The 25,448-nt window shown below is 36.3% G+C and overlaps 1 protein-coding gene across 1 annotated transcript; it reads left to right on the plus strand.

Moving 5' to 3' along the window:
* The first annotated feature begins 23,981 nt into the window (after positions 1 to 23,981).
* LOC124171202 (tigger transposable element-derived protein 1-like) lies at positions 23,982 to 24,815 on the plus strand. The gene has a single exon (XM_046550344.1). It carries the CDS (start codon positions 23,982 to 23,984, stop codon positions 24,813 to 24,815), a length of 834 nt encoding a protein of 277 aa, XP_046406300.1.
* The last annotated feature ends 633 nt before the right edge of the window (positions 24,816 to 25,448 follow it).

The following is a 25,448-nucleotide window of genomic DNA, read 5'->3' on the forward strand; positions in this document are numbered from 1 at the left end:
ATGGGAAGTTTAGGGTTGTATGATTTTTTAACGATTTTTCACAGCATACAACCAATAAGAAAGAACATTTTTTTAAAATTCCATCTTAAATAGCCACCAAAAACATTAAGTAAGGCCAATAAAGACAGAAAAAGGTCAGTGGGAACAAAAGCAAACATTTTTTCACGGCTTATTAAAATTTGAAATTATGAAACTCGATATTACGAAGTGCTTATTTTCTGGTCCCACTGACTGCAGTTGAAAGGGAAGGAGTTTACTGTAACTCCTTCCCTTTCAACTGCTTTGATGTTCACAGTGGCCAATGCACTGAGCGGGGACCTTCTTAAGATATTTAGCCAAGTTATAGGTAGGAACTTGAATTGCACTCTCAACAGGCCTTGAGGAAATACCTTCTTTGTGAATTTTTGGCAAACCATATAATCTTGGTGCTGGTGGATGAAGTTTCTTGGTCGTCTCTCTCTCTCTCGAGTCCCATTATCATTATCAGGGTGATGGTTTTCCTAGTGAAGTTGTCCACTGGATCACGGGCAAAATTTTAGTAGGCTTGTTCATGGAGAATCTCCTTTATCTTTCTTCAGTAGTCATCGAAGTTCATCAGGACAGTTGTGTTGTCTTTGTCAGCTAGTAGTATTTTGATTTTACTATCACTCTGTAGAGAATGGATGGCATCCATCTCTTCCTTAGTCACATTGGGTCTTGGAGGTAAGGCCATAAGGCCTGTTCTTTTTTTGGGCCATAGTATTTCCATTCGCACCTCTTCAGCTTCTTCCCACAGAAGTTGGCAAATGACCAGTTCAATTCATCCTTAGATATCTTGGTAGGGGATAGCTCTAGGAACTGAAGCAAAGTTCAACCATTTCAATATGATAGAAGGTGTGGGCTCATCCTGAACATGGTCGGTAAGATTGATAACAAGTCTGCTTCTTCGAAGGGGTCAGGACCATCATCCAGGAAGATTCGCCATCTGGCCACATTTCTAGTCAGAGTAGTAGATGGTTGGAGGGATGCTCAAATCGATGCAAATTATGTCAAGAAATATTAATTTCCTTGACCAGGACTTTTTAACAGTACTTGACCTTTCTATTGACCACTAGCCACAGTCATTTATGCATAAATTGTAAAACTTTAGAGAAAAAGTCTCTATCTATTAAAAAATGCCATTTGCTTCAGAGCCAGTTCTCGGTACTGCTGGTTCCTGGTCTGTGGAATGGGTATCAAGAACTGATCACATGGAGTCAGTACTTTGGAACTGGCTCTGAACGGTAGCGAGGATTTGAATTTTGCACCCAAACCTGAGATGGTCTCCAGGGTATTCTAGGCCAATAAGTAAAAAAAAAAGATTAAAAAATGCATATATTACTTTCCTACTGCATGGCATCCACATTTTTTCTTTTGAGAGTTGCTCACTAACACGTGAATTTAAGGATTTGTCAGTTTGTCACTCTCGTCAACGTTGTAACATTTCAGTAGCCGCAGCAGCTTTCAAATAAGCTGACTTTTAGACTGGCACCATCCATGGCACGGTGCCTATCTTTTAACTAACCATGGGCACAGTATAAATATAGCCATGTTTAGACTGCAACATAGGTCTCCATGTGAAACAAGTTGAATCGTGCTGTTGATGGCATGGAGCCCATTTTAATCTGGCACGGCGATGCGCCATCTACAGCGAGAAATATAGATGTATACATTGAGGCTGATTGCAGACAGAACAACTTCTTTCCGGCAGCCATTCACGTGAAATTCAGGTGGCTTTCAGTCAAGATGACTTTCTACAACTCGGTGTGCTGTGATGTGAACGGTGGCCAGTGGAAAATCATTTCATCTGAAAGTGGTCTTACATTGAATCATGTACATATCCAGTAACTCTTCGGCAAACAAGCAAGATGCATTCCAAGACCTGTTCTTAAGCTGGTAAACCAATGCAAGGCATCGAAAAGTGTGACTATCCTGCAGAATGCAACACTGCATAACAATTTTGCATTAGCTAACGTCTGCTCTCTTTTTCCATGGTGTCCAGGCAGGTTGTCCTCTCAATGAAGTGCAAGACACAAGTGGTTTCTTATACACTATTTTCTATTCAAACAAAAAAAATATCTTTCTCTCACTAGGTATAATTTATGGCATCTTTATTTGTTCTAGCGTTAATCATATTTATTATAGTATTAGTACTTAGCTTATTATAAATGTTCTCTTTGTGCACCATAAAATAATTTAATCTAAGCATACATTCTACAACTATTTCCAGAACTGAGTGATGATGTGCTTTGAAAGAAAGTCTACGGGCTGATTATTTATGACTAAGTATATTTTCTGACTCTGTTTCAGACTTTTGACAAATCTGGTTTCTCATACCGCAACTTTCCATTAATGTGGGTTGAACATGAAGGTGAGTGCCAGGCAGTAACTCTTGTAACAACATCAACATTAAAAACATGCTCCATAAATGAAAACGAATGTTAACCATTTGCAAAAGTAACGAGCTGGAAGGTCTTCACATGCGTTATTTGGGGAACTATGTGTTACTTTTTTAGTAATTCTATTCTTGCAGCCATAACCAGTTCAATTAAAATAAATAAGATAAGACTATTATGGATGAGGAGTGAATTAGCATTGAAAGAAATACTGAATTATTTCCGTATGTTTTTAAAGCTGAGATTTTAGTGTTACCAGATACATAAAAAAGTTTTTCTGTGCCATTTCTCAAATGCTAGATTATCTGATGTATACATAATCTGGTGCCAAATTATCTAATGACAATGACTTCTGTGGCTGGATAAAGATATTTTATGTGTATATGCATTCAGCTATGCCACTATTTCCACAAATGAAATAGAGGGCGCTATGAATGCAAAATTAACATGCTGATATGCTGGGCATGTGGTTTTTCTTGGCCACAACGTTCTACCAATTCAGCAACAATCGTATCAAAACCATTACTGCTTACCATTTGAACGTGTGTCTAAGGTGGGTGGAACAAATCTGAGAAAGAATTGAAAAGGACAACAGTTTCGTCAGTATTAGATTTTTTCTCAAAATAATGAATTAATATTCTTGCAGCGCATAATGAAATGCTATTTTTGCAAGAATTTTCCATATTGCTGGCATCATATCTGAGATTGTGGCTGGTTTTAATATATTTACCACCAGTAGAATTGGCCACTTGGTAGTGCGTGTGCGTTCCATTGTAACAGTCATATTATTTAAAGAAAAAGACAATTGATTTGATATTTTGTGCATAGTATGTGAATTTGGCAGCATAAAAATGTGCCATAGTTCCAATTTTTGCTGCCATTCTGGAGGTGGTTTCCGTGACTCCCCTGACTTTTTTGACTTACTTACTTCCTAAGTTCCTCTTCCTTTCATTCCGTGAGTATGGTTTATCATCATTTTTCCATTTAATAAGGTCATAAATATATGTGGGCTAGGGCCATGGAATAGCTTCTTCAAATACTTTAATATTGAAAAAATGTTACATGATTTTTGACGAGAAGACAGTGATTTCTGCATTATTACATTCATTTTATATTTATTTCTAAAAAATATTTATTGAATAATTTGTGAATAATAATATATAATAATAATAATATATAATTTATTCCATTTACAATCAAATATTACATTTTAGAACATACTTAAATATTTTGGAATATATAGGTACCCCTTTTAGTAGTTTTGGGGCTACCATCATAAACTTTTTACATAGGTCTGGTGCTAGCACACATGAGAAGTAAAATTTCTTTGTATTCAGTTATTTGTTCTATTGCCGATTGCATTCATTATTACAAAACGTATTTCAAATATTTGGACAAGGATAACTATTTTTCTTATTTTTCTTATATAAACGCATAATTACATACATAGAATATACAATATACCTTTTATTGTAAACTTTTTTAACCCACCTTTCTTAGTAGAAACTCTACTTCCTCACACATCATAAGCCATTTTTTAACGGCGGATTTAAATCCCCATCTTTTTTCCGAGTTTGCTACATTACTCGGCAACATGCTAAACAATTTAGGCCCTAAGTAATTGTATGACTGTCGATAAATTTCGGTCGTCGGCCTAGGTATATGGAAGTTTCTCCAAGCTCTAATGTCATAGTTTTGTGGTCGGGCCTTTTCACCACTACGGTTATAGAATATTCTAAGGACTTTATAAATGAATAAATGCCTTAGTGGGAGGACAAGGAATAGGATGTACTTCACATGCAAAAAAAACATCCCCTGTTATAATTAATTGTAAGTTTATGCTAAATTACATTGAGATGTTAGGAGCAAATTCTGCAGAAACATCAGTTTTAAGAAATTGTTTTTCAATTTAGAACAATAGGACAATCATTTTATGTATTTTATTTTATCATCATAATTCTCTCCTGACTATTTAAATAAGTTACACTAAATTGGGTTTACTTAAAAGAAGTGTTTCAAGTTTCACTGATTATAAAAAAATCATTCATGCTTGCATTTTGTCACCTCCGGAAAAGATGTGGAGCAAATATTTTCTCGGACACATTTTAATATGCCTGGGAGTATAGTTACGACAGTAATGTTTGCCCTTGATTACTGTCCTTTATTAATTCTATCAGATTTTCCTCTCTAACTATACATCCATAAGGAATTGTGGTCGTTAACACCATGTTTTTTTACTTTAGGTATGTGTACCTAACCTGTTCACATAGAGAAGGAATACAAGTTGGAACAAGAAATACGATCGGTTTCAATCAAGATCTAATGCTGTTAGGTAAGTGACGATAAGCATGTTGGGAAGTTGTGTTCTCATTCATGTTTTATTGCTGCATGTCTGGGAAAAAAATATTGAATATCATACCCCAAATTTTCCATATTGATGTCATTGCAAGAGAATCTCCCACACCAATGAAATGCCATTAAACTGTTAACAGTTATAATTTCAATGTGTGTTTTAAAATGCTAAACAATTTAAACGTAAAGGGTGAATTAGAAAATATGCTGTACTCTCACACTTCTATGATTCTAAATCATTCGATTGTCATTTTGCTCATGGTGTTATAATTTGGCAGCAAGCATTTGTGACAAAGTGCCAATTTTGGCTCCACTCCCGTTGATATTTCCACCATTTGTCAGCGATAGAAAAATATACGATACTCTATAGAGAAGTAATTTTGAAGAAAAAATTTATGTAATAGAAGCATCAAGCATCCTAAATTTTAAACTATGCTTGGCTACCATAAAGGGGAGAAAGTACAGTGGAACCCCGATCTATCGTTCCCGCATTGATCGTTTTCCCGCATTCATCGTTCGCCGCTCCTGGTCCCAAATTAAGTTCCATAAGACAATGTAATTTTTTCCCCCATCTATCGTTCCCCGAAGTATCGTTTTCCCGCATTGATCGTTCGAAGATCGCTGTCCCGTCGTATAATTTTCCCGCATCCATCGTTTGACGAAAATGGGACTATGTGTTTACAACATGTTATTTATGGCTAATAATGACAGACACATTGTTTGAATCTTCCCCAGGAGATTGAAATACGATAGGGAGAAGCTGAGTGCGGTGGGATAGTTACATTAGCGCATTTCCCAAGATCCGCTATCCCCCTCCATTCAGCTCTCGCCTCCCCCATCTGACGATTTCCTCTTCTCCAAAATCAAACAAAAGGTCCCAGCTCGTGCAGGGATCGTATTACGAAGACCTTAGCTTCGAAAGAAAATATGAAGTTACTCGAGAAAATAAGAAACCTTTTTCACGCCTCCCCCTTTCTTGCCCGCTGTCTTTTTTTAGCCAACTCGCTTCAAAGTTCCCCTCTTCTGGAGGTCAACTGCTACATGAATCACCAATTAGCCCAAAAGGTGTCTAAAAATGATTTTCGGCAATTGGTATTATACTTTTATTAGATTGAGATATTAGTGATTAGTAATGTGCACGTAATTCAAAAAAGAATTATACCAAACACGACGTATTTCTAACGTTGTTTAAGCATTTTAAGCAAGGAAATAGTTGGAATAATACGATGGTGATTTCTGGGAAATATCGATATCCTCGCAGCTGATAGTGAGCTTCGTGGCAGTTGATGCGGCATTTTTTTCGAAAAAAGGGCATCTGGTTACAATTTACAAGTTTTGCTACAAGTCTCACTTGTCTGAGTTGCTAACGAAGCGATGTCTTCTCAGGATATTTTGTTTCTCCCTTCTAGCAATCTGAATTCATCTGCTCACCTAGAGCTACGCTACTTATTGTTAGAAATGAGTGGATAATTTGCCTTCTCAATAGGATAAAAAATTTCATTGCGCAGTCATATGGTCATGCTTCACCCCCTACATTAAGCTCTACTAACGCCGTAAGCGATAGCATTAGTGCCGAACTTCACCTCGCACGAGTGGTTCCGTACTTTCCAGGGTGGATTAAAACCAGCGAGTGTTTTCCGTGTGGGTTCAATCAAGTTCGGTTTCATTTTTATTAGTTTTATATTTATTCGTCTTCGGACCATGGCCCTTCCGAAGAAACAAGTGAGAACTTTAAAAGATGGACTGAAAATAATTGAAGATGAAGAAAAGAATCCGGGCTAGAAGCACGTGAATATTGCAGAACACCTCGGTATGTCCGCTAGCAAGTGACGGCAGGGGTGGGGGTAATGCGAGATCCCTGGTGAAAACAAGAAGTGGGATGAAGCCGAGGATCAGGTGGCGTGCCGCTGACGATTAACGCAACATTGCCTCAATCACATTAAAAATTTAATTGCTAGAAATGAACATTTCAAATAATTAACTATTTTTGGCCTTCTTGATCCATCTCATAACCATTCACTGCGTCGGCGAAAGCAGTTGTTTGAGGCATAACACGCACATTTCTCTCGTAAATTTGTGTACTTGAAATGTCATTTGATGGATAAGAATTTTTACATCGGACAGAAATGCATAATAGCAGTGAAAATTCCGAGTGGAGTGCAAATATTTTTTAGCAAGGCGTGTTCCTTAGGATATTTGAAAGAGAGATAAGTCGAATCAACAATAATACCTAAGTGTTTCGATAAAGTAATAATATTCCTGGAATCAGCTAAAATCTTTTTTGAATGCATAATTCTCAAAATCCAGCGTTTCCTGGGACATGGGCAACCCGGCCAAACATTCCCACGTCGATCGTTTTCCCGCATTCATCGTTTTTTTCTTCCATCCCCCTGAAAAACGATAGATCGAGGTTCCACTGTATTAGATACATTTGCTTACCCTACACATTTCCATTTCAACTACATGATAAATGGTATTTTGATATGCATTCAACCGTCCCTTGATTTCCACAAATGAAATCATGGCAGGTGTGGATGCAACATTAAAAAAGCTAATAGTAGGGTGCTAGGTTGCATTTTGACCCTATGCAATACGATTTTAGCCACACTTGAAGTCAATACCCTTTATCGATCAAACGTGTGAATAATTTGAAATAGTGATAAGTCATTGCAATGCTAATATTATTGGGGATAATTTTGAAAATTAAACTATGCTAAATTGCCATGTGTGCAGGTTAAAAATCATGGTGTAGTCCCGGGGGTATTTTTTTAATGAAATCATAGAAAACATAAAAATTAACACTCCTGTTTCCATACAAAATATTTATTACATTCATGCGCCCTACTTAATCTATAAATTTTATAATTCATGTCACATAACTGTAAAATGAATAGAAATTAATGAAATACAGTAAATTCCGGTTATTACGCGCCTCACTTTACCGCGGTTTCGGATATACCGCGGGTCTCACCATGTCCCCCGAGATGATTACATTGACCTTTTTTTTTTTGAGGTAGGTAACTTTGTGGCGAATTTTATCTCGGCGTGACTACCGACGCGTCGCAACTTCAAGCGACTGTATTAATGCGGTTTGCGACGTATTCCATACATTGTTTCGTAGCCATAAAAAAAAACTCGGTAATGCCTGATCGGTCATTGTTTCTTGTGAACTCGAGCTGAAAAGTGTGTTGCATGGCTATAATAATTTTCGAGTTACTGGGAGATTGAGATAATTCTCATTCGTACGTTCGCACCGCGGCGCTCAAACCAAGGTAGGTACTCAATGCCCACAGGCTTCGAGCATTTAATGATGAATAGGCTGTTTTACCTTTGTCTTAGGCTTAATATGAATATGAAAATTACTAATTTACGAAAATTTTCATTGATTTTAGGGTAAAAACGATGTCTGCCTAAAGGAAAACTTACACAATTAAAGAAAAGTTGGGCATAATCGACAGAGTGAAACGCGGTGATTCAAAATCAAGTTTATTCAGGGAGTTTGGTGTTCCTGAAGGAACTATTCGTGGTTGGATGAAAGAAGAAGATAAATTACGATCATTTGTTGATCAAGTGGATGACGAAATAGGACTTGATAGAAAAAAGGCTAGATTGAGTGCTGCTGGTGATGTGGATGAATGTTTGTTTACGTGGTTTGTTCAGAAGCGCAGTGAAGGTGTTCCATTATCCGGTCCACTTTTACAAGCACAGGCAATTAAATTAAATAAACAAATTGGTGGTGCTCATGATTTTGTTGCTTCTGCTGGCTGGCTATCGAGGTGGAAAATTCGCCACGGGATAGCGCAAGTTAACATGCAAGGAGAATCTCGTTCCAGTGACAGTGAAGCAGCTAGAGAATTCTGTGGGACTTTACGTAAGATGATTGATGAGGGTGAGTACACTGAAGAGCAATTGTATAGCTGCGATGAAACCGCTCTCTACTACAGATTGCTTCCAACAAAATCACTTGATATTAAGAAGTCGGCAAATAAATCCGGAATAAAAATGAGCAAAGAAAGAGTGACTTTATTACTGTGCGCGAACAAATCAGGAAGTCACAAGTTAAAACCTCTGTGTATTGGTAAAAATCGAAGTCCTCGGTGCTTCAAGCACGTTAATATGACAGCACTACCCATAAATTACAAAAACAGTCAGAATGCCTGGATGACTCGAGATATTTTTTTATCTTGGTTCAATGAAGATTTTGTTCCATCCGTTAAGAGCCACTTAAGATCAAAAAAGTTAGAAGAGAAGGCACTACTTCTGTTAGATAACTGTCCGGCCCATCCGTCTTCTGAGCTCTTGATATCGAGGGATGGCGAAATAGTGGCTTCGTTTTTACCAAAAAATACGACAGCTCTTATTCAGCCCATGGATCAAGGGATAATCAGAGCATTTAAAGCCCATTATCGGCGGGAATTGCTCACTAGTGTCATAAATTCAGAACTGCAGGTACAAGAATATCTGAAAACAGTCACCCTGAAGAATATGGCTTATAATATTGGATTGGCATGGAAGAAAATAACTTCAGCTACAATCCTAAATTGCTGGTCAAAGTGTGAGTATACAGCGGGCGATAGCATGGAAGACGAAGACGACTTTTTGGGTGTCACGGAAGAGGACGCACGTGAAGCTTCAGATGTTCTTTCTAATAAACTATTTGTGAGTGATCTCGAGGCCTGGGTTCGCGAAGACGAGGAAACTCCTGTATCTGCTTATAAGAGTGACGAAGAAATTGTGGCTGCAGTCCAGAGCCGCGCGAAAACAGCTGCATCATCGGAAGATGAGAGCGAGAATGAAGAAGACGAAAGTGAGGTCGAGATGCCAAAAATTGGCCATTTATTACATAATATAAGTGAATTGATGAATTGGTTGGAGGGACAAAGTGATTGCGATAGGATTCATCTGTTGCACTTGCAAAGCATAAAAAATTACGTGACAAAGAAACGCCATCAACTATCGCGGCAAAAGAAAATATCCGAGTACTTTAGTAACTCCCGTTAAAGTAGAGCATCTAAATCATAAAATAAATATTTTAATAATGTATTACGCAAATAAATTGGCTATAAAAATTACCTTTAAGGGTTTTTTTATTGCTTCCCACGCAGATTCCCGTAATAACGCGGTTGTCCGATAACGCGGGTGTAAACTATGTCCCCCTAGACCCGCGTTATAACCGAATTTTACTGTATTACCTATAACTATTGTATAATTGGTACCCAAGTACGGTAATATTATTGGTATTATATTACAATATTTTTCCTGTTTGTCTTGGATTGCTTTCTTTTATTTTTTCTATGAGTTTTTCCTCTTTTACAATGAAGCCGTAATTAATTGTGACTGTTAACACTGTATTTTTCCTTTTCGTGTGTGTGTACTTCACCCTTTCACAAAAAGAAAGATTGCATGTAGAATCAAGAAATATGATGTGGTTACATTCAATGTTAAAAGATGTTAACCTATTCCGTAAGCTGTAAAAAGCCTGGTGAGAACTTATGATATCAAGTTTCTATTGTGGCTGCATGTCTGGGAAAATGAAAAAGAAATATATAAATGTTATCTTTGCTATTTAACTTATATGGTGAAGATTCTTGTTCTCTTAGTCATATCTTGTAAAGCTGGTTCAATTAGTCATGAATCTTTCAAACTCTGTAAAATTTCTCGGTGACCATAATAACTCAAGTCAGTAGGTTGTGCCAAAGTAACTCATCAGTGAACTTCTGAGCTCATAATTGTGCCAAGTGGCAGAGAATAGAAGAATCATAAAATATATATAATAAAATTTCTCCTTTTTCACCAAGTTTTTTTAAATCCCTAAATCTAGTGTATTCAGCAATGCTAGCATTGAAATCATTTGCTTTTACATTAAAACCCTTTCGCACCACAGCGTTAGGGAGAGAAATTTCTCCATACTACTAGTCCCTTGGATATTTAGCATTCCCCTGTACAAAGCTCTCTCACGTCGAAGGAAGGCAGAGGTTTTCACACGTCCCAAGGTTGGGACCCATATTAACAGGGTGCCTTTCCCTTTCCTTGGCCATTGTCTAGGACCATAGACAGATTAAAAGACTCATTCACAATGGGAGTACACTGTCAACCTAGTGCAATAGCCGTGTTTTATATACTCAAATATTTGTTGTTTCCATTAAGTTTATAATACATTAAAAGAATTCCCTGTTTTCTTCTGTGCACTAAGATAAAAAATTAAAAATTAAAGACTCACCGTTCACATTAACGGATTTAAAAAATTTCAATATAATTTTTGCAATATTTTAATATAATTTGTAATGTGTTTGCGAGCTCTTCATCATCTAGAAAATATTATTGCTCCCTTTTTTTTATCTTTTGGGGTGTTCATGGTTCGGCCCAGCTTCACTACACTATTGAACATTCTCAGATATTTCTTGAGACATAAACTCAGCTGATTGTCCACCTTTTCGAACTACAACTTATTATTGAAAATTATTGTTGTCCACTCAAGTTATTCATTTTTCCTCAGTCAAAATAAAGGAACTCATCCTCTCTTTACTGCAGCACATACCAAATTTTAAGCAGTATCAGTAAGTTATTTTGGTTTTGCAAACAGATGGAACTGTGCAAAGTGTCTGAATGGGATTGAGATACATGAGGCCAACATTCAACACAATTTCCATTTTTCCTAAATTCTGATAATACTAAATGAAAGAAATGTTTCAAGTTATATTGGTTCAAGGTATATGAGTGCTTCAAGTATGTAATCCTGGTGAATTTGATCGGCAATCGGCAAATCCAGACTACTTTATATGTGTATACTTCGACAGCCATTCCAGGATTTTTTGGATTGTCAAGTTTCTCTACATTAAATGAAGCCTTTAAAAATGCTTCAGTAGTAGCAACAACAAGCTCCTCCTTCACTTTATTTGACTGAGTGACTGTGTGTTCAAATGATAGCTGTCGTTTTTCTTTCTCACGTGTATGTGTACAAAGTGTCACATCTTTCAAATTCAAATATTTCATCACAAACTTTGCACAGTAATACTCTGTCTATCACATAAAATCCTTCTGAGCTGAATTCACTTGGCCTGGTATGAACGGTATCACTAGCTTTTGGCAGTTTGAATTCCTTTCCTTCGTTCGATATTTAAAGCAGGAACCACGACAAAAAAAACAGTCCCACCGCAAAACACAACCTATCACAATGGTGTTTTCAAACTGAGTGCTGGGTAGCTATGGTATAACCATAGTACTAAATAACTTACAAATAGGTCAAAATGTTTCATGTTGTGGGTTCCCTTTCGATACCCCTCACCCAGGTGTTGAGGGAAGGTAGGAAAGAAGCCACACACACACACATACAACAATATCGCTTAGTTTTCATTACAGCTGTTGCCAATCGGTCAGGCAAGGCAGTGAAAGTAGCACACATAACTAAACATAATTGGATTCAAAGAAACTTGAAATATTATTTCCCATTCATCAACCCTGAAACATCTAGAATGAGACACTTTCTCACCTGAATAATTAGATATTAGATATGGCCAAAGTCGAAATGATTTTTGTTGCATTGAAGCTCAATGGAGAGCCGAATATCCGATGATCTATGCCCTTGTAAGGTGAACCCCCCCTCTTCCTATCCTTTCTGTTCCTTCCTTCCCTTCCCCCAACTGCTGGCGCTTCAAGCTTTCAAATAACAAATTACATAATGTATTCTATTAAAATTAATATTTTGAAAGATTCCACTTAGGGTTCCAATTTGGGCCGTAGGTTTTAGTATTCTGCGACACTAACCTTGGAAACATTTGTAGTATCCTCTTATCTAGCAATTGGCCCCGCCACAATTACTGAGGGTTTGAGTGATGGAATGTTTACCTTTTCGAATGACATCAACATTCCGAATCTGTGGTATAATGTTGAATTGTTATTAAAAAATATTTCAGTACTACATAAAAGTATAATTTATGTATTGCTGAAATATTATTCCGTCGCAAATATTCATTGATATCAGATTTTCTTTAACTACATATTTCCATTTGCAATACATGACTACATGATTTTATCATGCATTATAGAACCCTCACCATTTTCAGAAATTAAATCTTGGGCTTAATGATCTGCCATTGTAAATTTATATGATATATTTTGTGTTATGTGAATTTAGCAGTAAACAGTTTTGTTGCAGCACCATTTCAAGACTTCTCTACTAAATTTTTTTTCTCCCTTAGTCAGGAATGGAACATCTTTATGCAGAGGAAACCCTCTGTTGATAGATGAATACATACTTAATAAAAAATGTAGAATTGCGTGTGCACTTTTGATAAATCAATGTTTTCCTTTTAAACTTAAAATTATTGAGCCTTTTCCTGTCATCCACTATTAATATTTTTCCAATTCTCTTCCACTTATGTCTTAAGTATATCCTCTCCCATGTTGTTGTCCTCATCTTCTTGTAATGCCAGCTGATTTTTAGTTTCCATGTTTTTTGCAAGTCACAGTATATGGTTTTCACGGCATTTTCCTGTATATTTTTCAATTTTCGATGGCATTTCATCATGATTTAGTTTTGATGTATTTCCATATCTACCGCGGGTTGGTCTTCAGTCATTCAATTGGAGTATGTATGCATTTATTAATGACTTCCTTTGATTTCCTATTTTACTGTGCTTGAATAGGGTATATTTCTTGGCTCCTACTCAAACCATATTTCAGGGAAGGGACTCATCGGCCCCCCTCCACTAAAATTAACCTCATATACACTTACGACATGGAATATGCACTAGCTTATTCCTCTTGCAGATTACACCCACTGATAGTAAGGTTGCGGGGTCGACGATTGAAGACGGCCCCGGGCTTATGCAGCCCCCTCAACGTTTGCGTATAATGTGAAGCCTATATGCTAGGTGTAAAAAAATATTCAGATTACCTGTATCTAAATTATTTTTTTGCAATTATAAAATTCTTTCCTTTAGTTACCCAGTGAGAAATGGGTGGTGGAATCCACGTGGAGCCCACGTGGAAATGTAACGTGGATACCACGTGTTTTTGGTCGTGGAATCAACGTGGAACCCACGTGGAAATTTGGTGGAAAAATTAAAACAGCAGTAGGTGCTGTCCTAAAACCATTAAAACCTCAACCACTCTATAGCTAAACCTTCTATGTATGTGTCTACGATTTTTCATGTGCTCTCATGGCTGCCTTTCCACGAATTATATAAAAATAGAATGTGCGATACATTTTCACATAACTAGCGTGGTTTCAGGATGATAAATGACGCAATTTCACAGCAGAGAGTTAAGTTCCACAAATTAGAAATTCTGTTTAACATTTTATGATAATCACCACAAATCCACTTGAAATCAACGTGGATTCCACGTGGGTCCAACCACTCAATATCCACCACCACCAAATATCCACCACTCAACGTGGATTCCACGTGGGTTCCATGTCGACTCCACCACCCATTTCTCACTGGGTAGTGGCTCTATTACAACGTACTCAGTGTAAAAAGATCATTTACAAGAATAAAATGAGGATGTCACAAGAATAATTAAAACCGCTTGCTTTTTGGAAAGGGTTATTCAGAGGGGTTATTTTAAAGATTTTTACAAATTTCAGTGTAATTTAAGGGATCAAGAATGGAATGATAACACTTATTTAAATTTATTAATGCATGAAATCCTAGCTTACTTACAATCCTTTTCTCTTTTTTTTAAGTGGCAAAAGAGCTTCAAAATCCATTTCTGGGCATGCAATATCCTAAAATATTCCGGGAGAGGATGCCAAAATCCCCTGGTAAGAAGTGCCCCAAACTACCCTCTACTGCCCCTACATATGTCACCCCAGTAATATGCATGTATGTCACTCAGTAGTCCCAAGATTGGTTTGACGGTGTGCTCCCTTCAATTCTTCTATCAGGTCATGTATTATTCTCTCAGCTATCTAGCTGATATGCATATGAAGTACACTACCTCATGTACATATTTGTTGGACATGGTAAATAACAAAAAATCGTATTATCTGATTGACCGAAAATATTGGAGGATAAAGGAATATATTAAGTACCATTCCTGGAAAATAGTTGTAATAATAGTGATATTGGTCAAGATGATATCACAGAAAACATTTTTCTTTTGAAAGCGATGTAGAATGTCTTGGAGTATTATTATTATAATTTTTTTGTTTGTACATTTTTCTTTCCTCATTCTGTTTGTTATATATTCTGTATCCACAAATCCCAATGATGGATAATATCATATTTTGTCCCTCAGGTATGTGTTCTCAGCGAGTTTACATGAAGAAGGAATGCATGGTTGTTCAAGAAATATGATGCGGTTTCATGAAAGTTTAATGGATCATATTATTAAGGTATTATTTTTTTAAGTATGCAACTGAGACATATTTTTATTTAGCCAATGGAGGGAAAATGAATGAAAGAGCACAAGAAAAGGGGGGACGGTTTACTGGCAGTCATTAAGGGTACACGACTTACCCCAGTCATTCTAGTGTTAATACTCAATGTAAACACACCTTTTTGGGCTACTGAACAGTGTTTCATTCATGTATGCATTCTATTATCTCCATGAACATCAAATTATTTCCTTGAAAGTTTCAATGCATCATTAGTATATGCATTGTGTCGTTACATTGTCCAAATCTTTTGTCGTCAAAATCTTTCATTGTCAAAGATTTCCTTACGCTGATCATTTCTCATTTGCACTGCATCATTAGATATTATTTTAGCATGCATTCTACAATCCCCTTGATTTCCACAAATGAAATCATGGCCCGTTTGAATGCGACATTAAAAGGCTGAGTTGTCCCCACTAGGGTACTTTATTGCCCTAAGTGTTATGAATTCAGCTACACTTTCAACCAATGCCTGTTATTAGTAAAACATATAAGTAGCTATTGTGAGTTTTTGCAGCAATATTATTTTCGTGGAAAAGGTACTTCAATTGTGAACCATTGGACTGCATGTTTTAAAGTGTTATATTATGTTATCACTCTTCCTCAAAAATGACAAGTATACCATATTTTTGTGAATATTTTTATTTTTTTCCACGGAAAGAAATAATTTATCGAAGAAGATCCATAGAGTAGAAATTTCCATAATATCAGTACCGGAAAAATTGTGTACAATATGATCAGTAAGACAGTGGTTTTACAGTGGTGCTATGCCAACTTTTGGTGCAATGCAAACTAAAATTTTATTCTCATTTTCTTTCTCTTCTACTCCATTATAACTGAAATATCTATTCCTAGGAAATTAATTTAATTGAATAATTGATTTGAAATTGCATTTTACATGGTACATTAACTACGACATCATATATTTCGGACTGATTTTGGCTTCTGACACTCATCAAGGATAAAAAATATTCCTAAAAACAATTGTCAATGGGGGAAAAAATTTGAGTAATTATTTATAACTTATTTTACTTTCAAACCACAGCCACAAAAAACAGCCTTTTTTCACTCCTTTCCTAATTCTGACTTCTTCACAGCTTGGTCCTGATCTTACCATTGCTACTTGGTTTTGTATAAACTTTGGATTATTGTCCTGTCATAGTCAAGAATTCCCATCATTGTGATCCAATCCACCTTGCCATATACATTCTCTATATCCATGAACGTTACAAACATTGCCTTGATCTTTTCTATTCTCTTCTTTGTGAGTAGTGTTAGTGACAATATTGCTTCCATTGTGTGTTTGCTTTTCTTAAATCAATGTTAGTCCTCATCCAAGTACTGTATTATTATGATTCGTCTATAGATTTTAGTACTTTTCTTCATTCTACCCCACTGTACATTATCCTTGTCAGTATATTTGATGCATGTGTTGTCAGAATTATGGTCCTAAAATTTGGACAACTTCCCGCTCTTTCCTTTTAGGGAATTGGAATCATAATTTTCCTCTCTAAGTCCTTAGGTATCTCTCCTGTGCAATACCTATCGCTTAATAATTTGTACAGGTTGTTGAATGGTTTGTCTCCAGCATTTTTAATAAGCTCTGATGGTGTTTCGCTAATTTCATATTATATATTCAACTGTAGGTCTCTTACAGCCGCATTAAATTCGGGTCATAAAATTGGAGCTACCATGTCATACTGTCCTTTTTCCTTCCATTTTTGATAGCTTTTTTTAGGGTATATGCTTTGTATTGCTCTCACAGTCATTCTTTCCATCCATTCACAGTCTCCTTTTTTATTCATCAGTACTCCATTATTAATCCTGAGGTTATTAAATGTAATGCCCATTCTTGGAAGGGCTCCTCACTATCCTCTCCTACTTTTTTAACAAAATATGGTTCCTTGCTATTAATAAGGGAAAATTATGAATTCATAAGGGAATAACATTAACCCTCATATGGACTTTCTGCACCTTAGCGGCGCTCGTGGTTTTTAAAGTGATGTAAAAATTTTCCATTCCAATGGTTCATTTTGAAATTTTCAGGAGTCTATTTTTTCTGCTTTCTTCGTCTACATGTAAAATTTTGCTTGCATAGTGTTGATAGTTTACATTTTATTGGCCTCTAATGAAAAAAGTTACGTCGTTGGATTTACAGCTCCACTACGGCGCTCAGTATTTCCTCCTCGCTATCTATTTATAATCATATTATTTAATATTCTAAACTTTATAAACTAAATGAAATTGCTAAACAAAAGGAAAATATTGCTATACCAATTCTGGTTTCTCTTTTAGCTAAGAACCATGATGTTTGCCTCGATATAATGTTAATTTACACAACTTCATCTTTTTACAATAATTATTCATAGAAACTCATGGCTAGCCAAGACTTTTTTCCATGGCCTCCGACTTAGTTTTGCTTGGGCCGAGAATTTCCTCGTCGCTACGTCAGGGACTGCACTCTCAAAGCTAATATCAATGCAATTATGTTTTGTATGAAATGCTATAATCTATTTATAATCGTATTATTTAATTTTCTAAACTTTATAAACAAAATGAAATTGTTTTACAAAAGGAAAATATTAAAATACCAATTATGCTTTCTTTTTTAGCTAGGAATCATTATGCTTGCCTTGTTATAATGTTCAGTTACAAAACTTCATTTTTTTGCAAGAATTATTCATAGAAAGTCATGGCTAGCCAAGGTTGTATTTTCCATGTTCCATGACTTAGTTTTTCTTGGGCACCTTCTCTGCTCCGCGTCCACGTACCTGCCGAGGTGATAGTCACCTTTGGGCAAATTCCAGGGTTACTATGTTTGAATTACACCAAGCAGCAATTCTAAGAAAATTTTAGCACAATGCATTTTTCGAATTCCTAGAATAATGCTACCTCACTGTCATGTGAATATTTCTCATTGAATGAGCAACTGTAACTTGCCAGGAGATTCAGAGGTTTCACCGACTACCGTGAAGAACACATCGCACGGTTACTGTCATATGTCTTGTACCTCTCATTCGAAAATATTCCTTTGCGTATACGATAATCTACACGAAATTGCTGGCGTTCATATAATTACCGATGATGTGACAGTTTACCATTGGGGTGAAATGAAGATAACTACCCAAATATTTATGTGATAGAAAATAATTTCTTTTTCCTGACAATTAGTTCAGTAATAACATGGTAAAAATCGTTTCATGATGAATAGGAGAATAGACAATTTACCATGAAGTGAGAAATTGTAAATATATTTCTCGTTTCTATGTGTACTCAAATGCACAGATATATTATTCATTTGGGGTTTTACTGACGTGAAGGAGTGAATGAGGAGGAGGAAGGAGAAGGAATGCCAGGCAGGTTGTTTTGAGGTGAAGGGGTGGTAGGTTGTCGACTGCCAAGGATCAGGGAATACCCAGATCGTTAGGCCAGCTAAGCATAGAAAACCCTTATCGCGAAAAAGGTTGGGAGTGCAAGGAGGCAAATGGATACAAAAGCCTGCTTTTTCTTTATCCTTCCACCGCTGCATGAGGGACAGGGAAACAAAAGCCTTGTCAAAACGCCTCGCGGTGGCCCTCCCCTATTGGAAATTTCTTATAAGAAAATTTCCTATCAGAAATTGGGCATTTTTCTCATAAGAAAATTTCTTATAAGAATTCTTCTTATAAGAAAATTTCTTATAAGAATTTTTCTATAAGAAAATTTCTTATCAGAAATTGGGCATTTTTCTTATAAGAAAATTTCTTATAAGAATTTTTCTTATAAGAAAATTTCTTATCAAAACTATCAATTACAAAATGTTATTTATTAGAAATTTTCTCATGGAAATATTTATTATAAATATCATATCATCATGCTTAAAACACTTGTGCAAACTTCTATAAAAAGCTACATGAGATATACATCCCTCCTGAGAGTACAAAGTTAGCATTATACCTAATTTTTTCCAAATGAAGGTGCCTATATCTGGTACACAGCAAACCTAATGATTTCTAATGTACCAAATGTAATGTCTATCTTTAGTGTGCATCAATCAAGGACATTCAAGTTCTGTAAAGTTCACCTGACTGGCCAGACAATGCGAGATACCATAGAGGTCCTTCAGGTCATGGGTTCTACATAGGGTTAACGCCCCCCACATTTTAAAACTAAAAAACTAAAAGCAATGAAACCAACGATATCCTGGAATGATGGACTGATAATAGAATATGGCTTTGGCAATCACTACGCAATGAAATATAAAGGAATTGCAATATGGAATGATTTAACCTGGAAAATTGAAGAAGCAAATGAAATAAAATTCAAGTTCGACTTGGGATACTTCAAGAAATTATTTGGGAAGGAAAAGGAAAAATTGATAAATTGAATACATAGGAGAAATGTTTATTTAAGATACCAGAGAGAATGACCTCTACATGCAGATTTGGATAGATAATGAAAAAAATAAATAAAATAAAATGGAATTTGATGCCATTTGGAGAAAAGGATAGGTAGAATATGACTAACAATTAGTGCAAGATTTAGGGAAATTAATAGGAATCCCAGAAACACTGATTGAGAATAATAGTTGATGTATTTTCCATAAAATAATAATTTTGCAGATGTTATTTAGGTTTACTCATACAAATTCATTCTCTCCAGAGACGACTAAATCACTCACTTTGTCCATTGAAACACTGTTTTCATTAAAACTTCCACTTATATTAGATATTTCACAATCTGAAAAATATACAAGTCTATCTAAATTAATGATGAAAAGTTTAAAATTCCACGAAACTGTTTGTTTAAGTTGACATGATTTTAGGAATGCCAGTTTTGTAAGACTTACCAAATGAGGTCAATGCCTTATTTTTGTTAGAAGCACACGACTTATTTCATTAAACAGGTCACACAAAAACATGGTGAATGATTAACATATAAAAGCAATACCTAGCAACCTAACAACCAAACAAGGTTTCCATGGCAACCGTATCCTGCAACGTATGCAATCGTAGTATACATCGTGCTTATTCATGGCCCATATCAAACTTCCATCGGTTAAGTAATCTATAGACTCGAAACAGACAGATTTTATAAGTGTACAATTTTTTGTGTGCTCTTAGGGATATATATTAACAAGTCTCATAAGAAGAAGCCTCAACTTCTTGGAACCATTTATGTCAAATACCATGCTGAAAACGCCAATAAATTAGCAGAACATTACTTAACAAAGAGTTATACATTATTTCCAAAAAATTCTTATAAGAATTTCTTAAATAATTATAAATTGCCAACATAAGTTATGGTGACTTAAATGCATGCCGGATAAAAACCTGAAAGTTATGTGACCTGCGCAACATTCTTATAGAATGCTATAAGAAATGCAAAGTTCTTATAAGAATTTCTGTAAGACTTATAGAATCCTATAAGAATTCTGTAAGACTTATAGAATCCTATCAGAATTCTGTAAGACTTATAGATATCTATAAGTCTTACAGAATTCTTATAAGAATTTCTGTAAGACTTATAAGAAATTTCCAATAGGGTCCCTTCAGTTCCAAGAAGGTCCAACTTGGGTGGGTCATTAGGGTGGAGAGAAGTTCAATCAAGTTTTGTGGGAGGGGGGGAGAGGGCGTTGAATGACGAATAAGGAAGCTTAGTGAGTCTCAATGTTTGGGTCAGTGAAACGGTAGGGAAAGAAAAGGTGAAGGAAGTCCTCCCAGCGTGAGGGTATTTTTGTCAACCCAGAGCATTCTTCCCTCAGTCCCTCAAGCAGAGCTGGACAAAAGAAAGTAGGCGCCTGTTCCTTCTTCCCTACCACCTATAACCCATACTTCTAAGAAGTTATTTTTTTTTTGGATTTCCCACCAATCCAGGAGTAAACCTCTTCTGGTGCACTTCCACGCATCACATTCACCCGTTCATCTCTAAGGAAACGTTCTCAGTGAGGGAATGGGGCTCCGTGGTAAGAAAAAATACCAGCTCCTCTAGCTCCACCTCCACGGCGTTGGGTTCTTTGACACATCGCTTATTAACCCACATTCTTTATATTTAAAAACCCATAAGACTTGATTCTTTTAATTGCAGGATATAAGCTCCCAGAATATTCGTAAGATTTGTCTTGATCGCCAGAATCCTGTAAAAATCACGAAAGTAACACTCGTCTCTTCTCACTGCTCCTACAGCTATTTGATTATTAAAGTTAAACAACTTATCCTTCTATATACACTGCAAAGATAGAACATATGGGTGAACGCAGTGAAGCAAATTATGCCATATTGCAGCAGTTAAGCAAATTATTCGGCCCTCATTTTTAGTATTTAGATACATAAAAATATAAACAATATAAACATTAAAAAGCAGAGTTTTTCCAGCACTGCATATCAGAAAAAAATATTTCAAACAACCATTACACAAGAAATTAAAACTTTCATTTGAAAATAACTGACAAAGGGAACAGAAATAGAGAGCATTACGGCAACAAATGGATAAGAATGCAGCATTCAAGATTTTTTGTTATAACTTCCACAATAATGGGTTAAATCTAGCAAAACACGGTGAGAAATAAAGATAATAGATGTATTTACCATTATCAATCAGAAAACTAGTAAAGTCAGCCTAACTTTGAAAGATATAAACAACAAATGACGAAGCGCCGCTGCGGCGCCGTAAATCCAACGACGTAACTAAATTTGTAAATCCATATGAGGGTTAAAATAGCGCCACGATGTCTTTGCTTGCAAATGATTGAGGTGATGGATTTAGCATCAATACAGTTATCTACGAATCTTTAATTATTTTTGTAAAAATAAATACTTGGAATGCAGAGCTTGAAATCCTAAAAGAATTACAATCACTTCGAATGATAGGACCATCACCCATAGCATGTATGAAAACAAATGGCTAAGATGAAATCAGGACCCAAATGTGAAGGAGCAAGAATTAGAAAAGGGACGAGAAATAGGTAGTCGTGTTTTTTATAATCTGCGCAATTAAGCAAAAAATCTTGCCAAAATACCAAGTACTAATCAGAAGTAGTAAATCATTGTTAACGTTAAGGCAACAATTGTTTTAGCAAAACATTTTATACTAATTTATTTCTCACAGTAAACATTTTGCTTTGTAAAGAATAAAATTATTAATTTGTTCACGCATTCAACAATCCCCCCGATATCCATTAATGAAATCGAAGCCATATATAATGCAAAATTAACATGCTGGAAGGCTCCACTTAGGACTTTTTTTTGGCCCTAAGTCTTGAGTGTTCAGCGTCACTTGCTGTAAATCATTATCATTTTAATGATTGATTAGAAGAGAGTGAGAGCTTTGGGGTCGTGTTAGTAATGAAACCAGCACCATAAATAGCCAAACAATGCTGATTTTTATGCAGAATTTTATAAACTTAGGTAGAAATTTTTTTAATTGGATACAACCTATTTGATATTTATTGCATTGCACGTGAAGTTGTAAAAAAAGCTTTTTGCCAGAGTGCCCATTTAGGCCCAGAAAATATTTCATTTACGTACACGATCTAAATTCTACAAATGAAATCCATGGTGCAGTGAATGTAAAATTAATGTCCTGGAATGTTCCAAGTCAGGTTATTTTGGTCCTGCTTCATATGAATTCAGTGGCACTAGTCTTTATACCAATCATAGCAATCATTATAAGCGATTTATTGATGAGTATGATGAATAAATTGAAATCGTGAGATGAATTTATCTACTCAATCTGAACAATTGATTACCAATTTTTTTAGTCCTACCATATATTGACAATTCTCTCACACAAGAATTTCAAAGATTTACACCTAAGTTGAAATTAATAAACATTTTCCTTTCCAGAGAATAAAATCATTCATCCATGCAAGATCCCATCAGTGAATTTTGTGACACATTCAGTTTTTGGAAAATGCAAAACAATTTAAGTGGTAAGTGTGAATTTGAAAATAAGCTGTATTCTCATACTTCTTTGATATTAAATCCATTGATTGCAAATTTTGCTGGATGTGGTAAAATTTTGCTGCAAGCATTTGTGACAAGCTGTCAATTTTGGCTTCACTCTGTTTCCTTTTTCTGCCCCTTATCAGGTAGGGAATTTATTGAAAAATATGATAATTGATGGAGGACTGATATTGAAGCACTTGTTTTATGTAACAGTAGTGTCACCTCTCTTGAAATTTCAACTATGATAAGTAACCATACTAGCTGGTGAAAAATCATTGTAGTCGGAAGGAATTCTACCTTTTTCTTTTTCTTCTGCTCTTTTCTTATCCAACACATTTCCATTTGTAATACATCATAGAATAATATTTTGGTATGCATTCAAGCTTCCCATGCTTTCCACAAATGAAATCATGGTTATTATGAGTGCAACATTAGAAAGCTAATAATGGTTGAATGCTAGGGTATATTTGGCCCTATGTAATACGATTTTAGCTACACCTGAAACCAATATGGCAGGCTCCTAATTTACGGCTGAGGTTTATCCATTTTTCAGATTATCTGTGGACGAGTTCCTGCTCCTTCGACGTTTTCTGCGTTCTTTTATTAAAATTATAATCGGTCGCAAAAGCACCGGGATCATTGAATTTTAATGTAAGGCTATTCAAGGGTTAATATTTACATCAGAATTACTTCATAAATGGGAGTCATTTCATTAATTTGCTGACAAGGATTGTTTCAAGTTTATTTGGCTGTCTGCTTTAGCACTGCAGACGAAGATCAGCGGTGGGGAAAATCACTCTTGATTAATTATAGAAGATTCTTAAGAATTAAAGAAGAAGAAGAAGAAGAGTTGCAACTCCCTTGGGCGCAAAACATTTATCACGAAATACAAACACCGTTCTAGTGGAAATGGAACGTTTGTTAACGTTGTGGTTTGAGAGTGAAGTACAAAAAAATCAGCCAGTTGATTTGGCTAGATTCCATAGAAAGGCATTGGCCATATATGGTGACCTTACCAAAGATACACCTAATCCGGAACCTTTCACGGCTAGTCGAGGGTGGTTCGATCGCTATAAAAAGCGATCTAATTTGCGTGGTGTTGTGAAAAGGAGTGGCGAGGCAGCCAGTGCTGATGGTGAAGCTGCCAGCGCATTCGTTGAAATGCTTCGAGAAATTGTTGAGGAAGGCGGTTACTTACCTCAGCAAATATTTAATTGCAATGAGACTGGTTTATTCTGGAAACGGATGCCTTCTAGAACATATATCTCCAAGGAGGAGAAGTCCATTCCAGGTTTTAAGATGGTGAAAGGTCGTATGACGATACTTTTGGGGGGCAATGCATCTGGTGATATGAAACTGAAACCAATGCTTGTGTATCATTCGCAGAACCCTAGGGCACTTAAAGGGATGGTAAAACATCGCTTGCCTGTAGTTTGGAAGGCTAATAAAAAGGCTTGGGTGACACAGTCTATCTTCAGTGAATGGTTTAACGACCATTTTCTTCCCGCCGTAAAACAATACTGCAAGCGAATGAATCTTTCCCATAAGATTTTGCTCCTGTTGGACAACTGCCCCGGTCATCCTCCCAGTATCGGCAATGACTGTGAGAATGTAAAAGTTGTGTTCCTACCTCCGAACACCACATCCTTGCTGCAGCCCATTGATCAGGCCGTCATAAAGACCTTTAAATCACACTATCTTCGTCGGAACTTTGCGCAGAGCCCATGGATCAGGCCGTCATAAAGACCTTTAAATCACACTATCTTCATCGGAACTTTGCGCAGGCAATGGGTGCAGTTGAAGGGGAGTCTTCTGTAACTCTTCGCGAGTTTTGGAAGTCATACAATGTGAAAGACACAATAGAAAATATTTCTAACGCATGGAAAGATGTGAAGTGCTCCACAATGCAAAAGGCGTGGGGAAAGGTTCTTCCTGGCAACGCTACCGGTTTCGAAGGGTTTGAGGATGAGGAACACATTCATGAAGAAATTGTTGGAATCGCGAAGGACCTGGGCCTGGAAGTTTCTCTCGATGATGTGGAGGAGTTGATTTCATCCCACGGAGAGGAATTGTAGACAGAGGACCTTCAAAATCTTGAAGGACTGAAGGCTTTGGAAGAGGCCAAGGAAGATTCCGGGGAAGTGGAAGCGAAGCAGCTTAATGCAAAAAACTTAAGTGAAGCCATAAAACTAATTGAGAGGGGAATAGGAATTTTCCGAGACTGTGACCCTGACTTTGAGAGGAGTTCACATGTGTATAGGGCTATTGAGGGTGATATGGCCTGTTACAGGGAACTCTACCGCGACAAAAAGAAAGCCGCCACTCAGAAATCCCTCGACGCTTATTTTTTCAGGGCTACCAGTGATGTCGCTGATT

This window comes from Ischnura elegans, chromosome X (genome assembly GCF_921293095.1).
Source record: "Ischnura elegans chromosome X, ioIscEleg1.1, whole genome shotgun sequence".
Lineage (NCBI taxonomy): Eukaryota > Metazoa > Arthropoda > Insecta > Odonata > Coenagrionidae > Ischnura > Ischnura elegans.

Excerpts from the sequence above, each read along its gene's own strand:
- LOC124171202 (XM_046550344.1), top strand. The coding sequence starts at position 23,982 with ATGGAACGTTTGTTAACGTTGTGGTTTGAGAGTGAAGTACAAAAAAAT.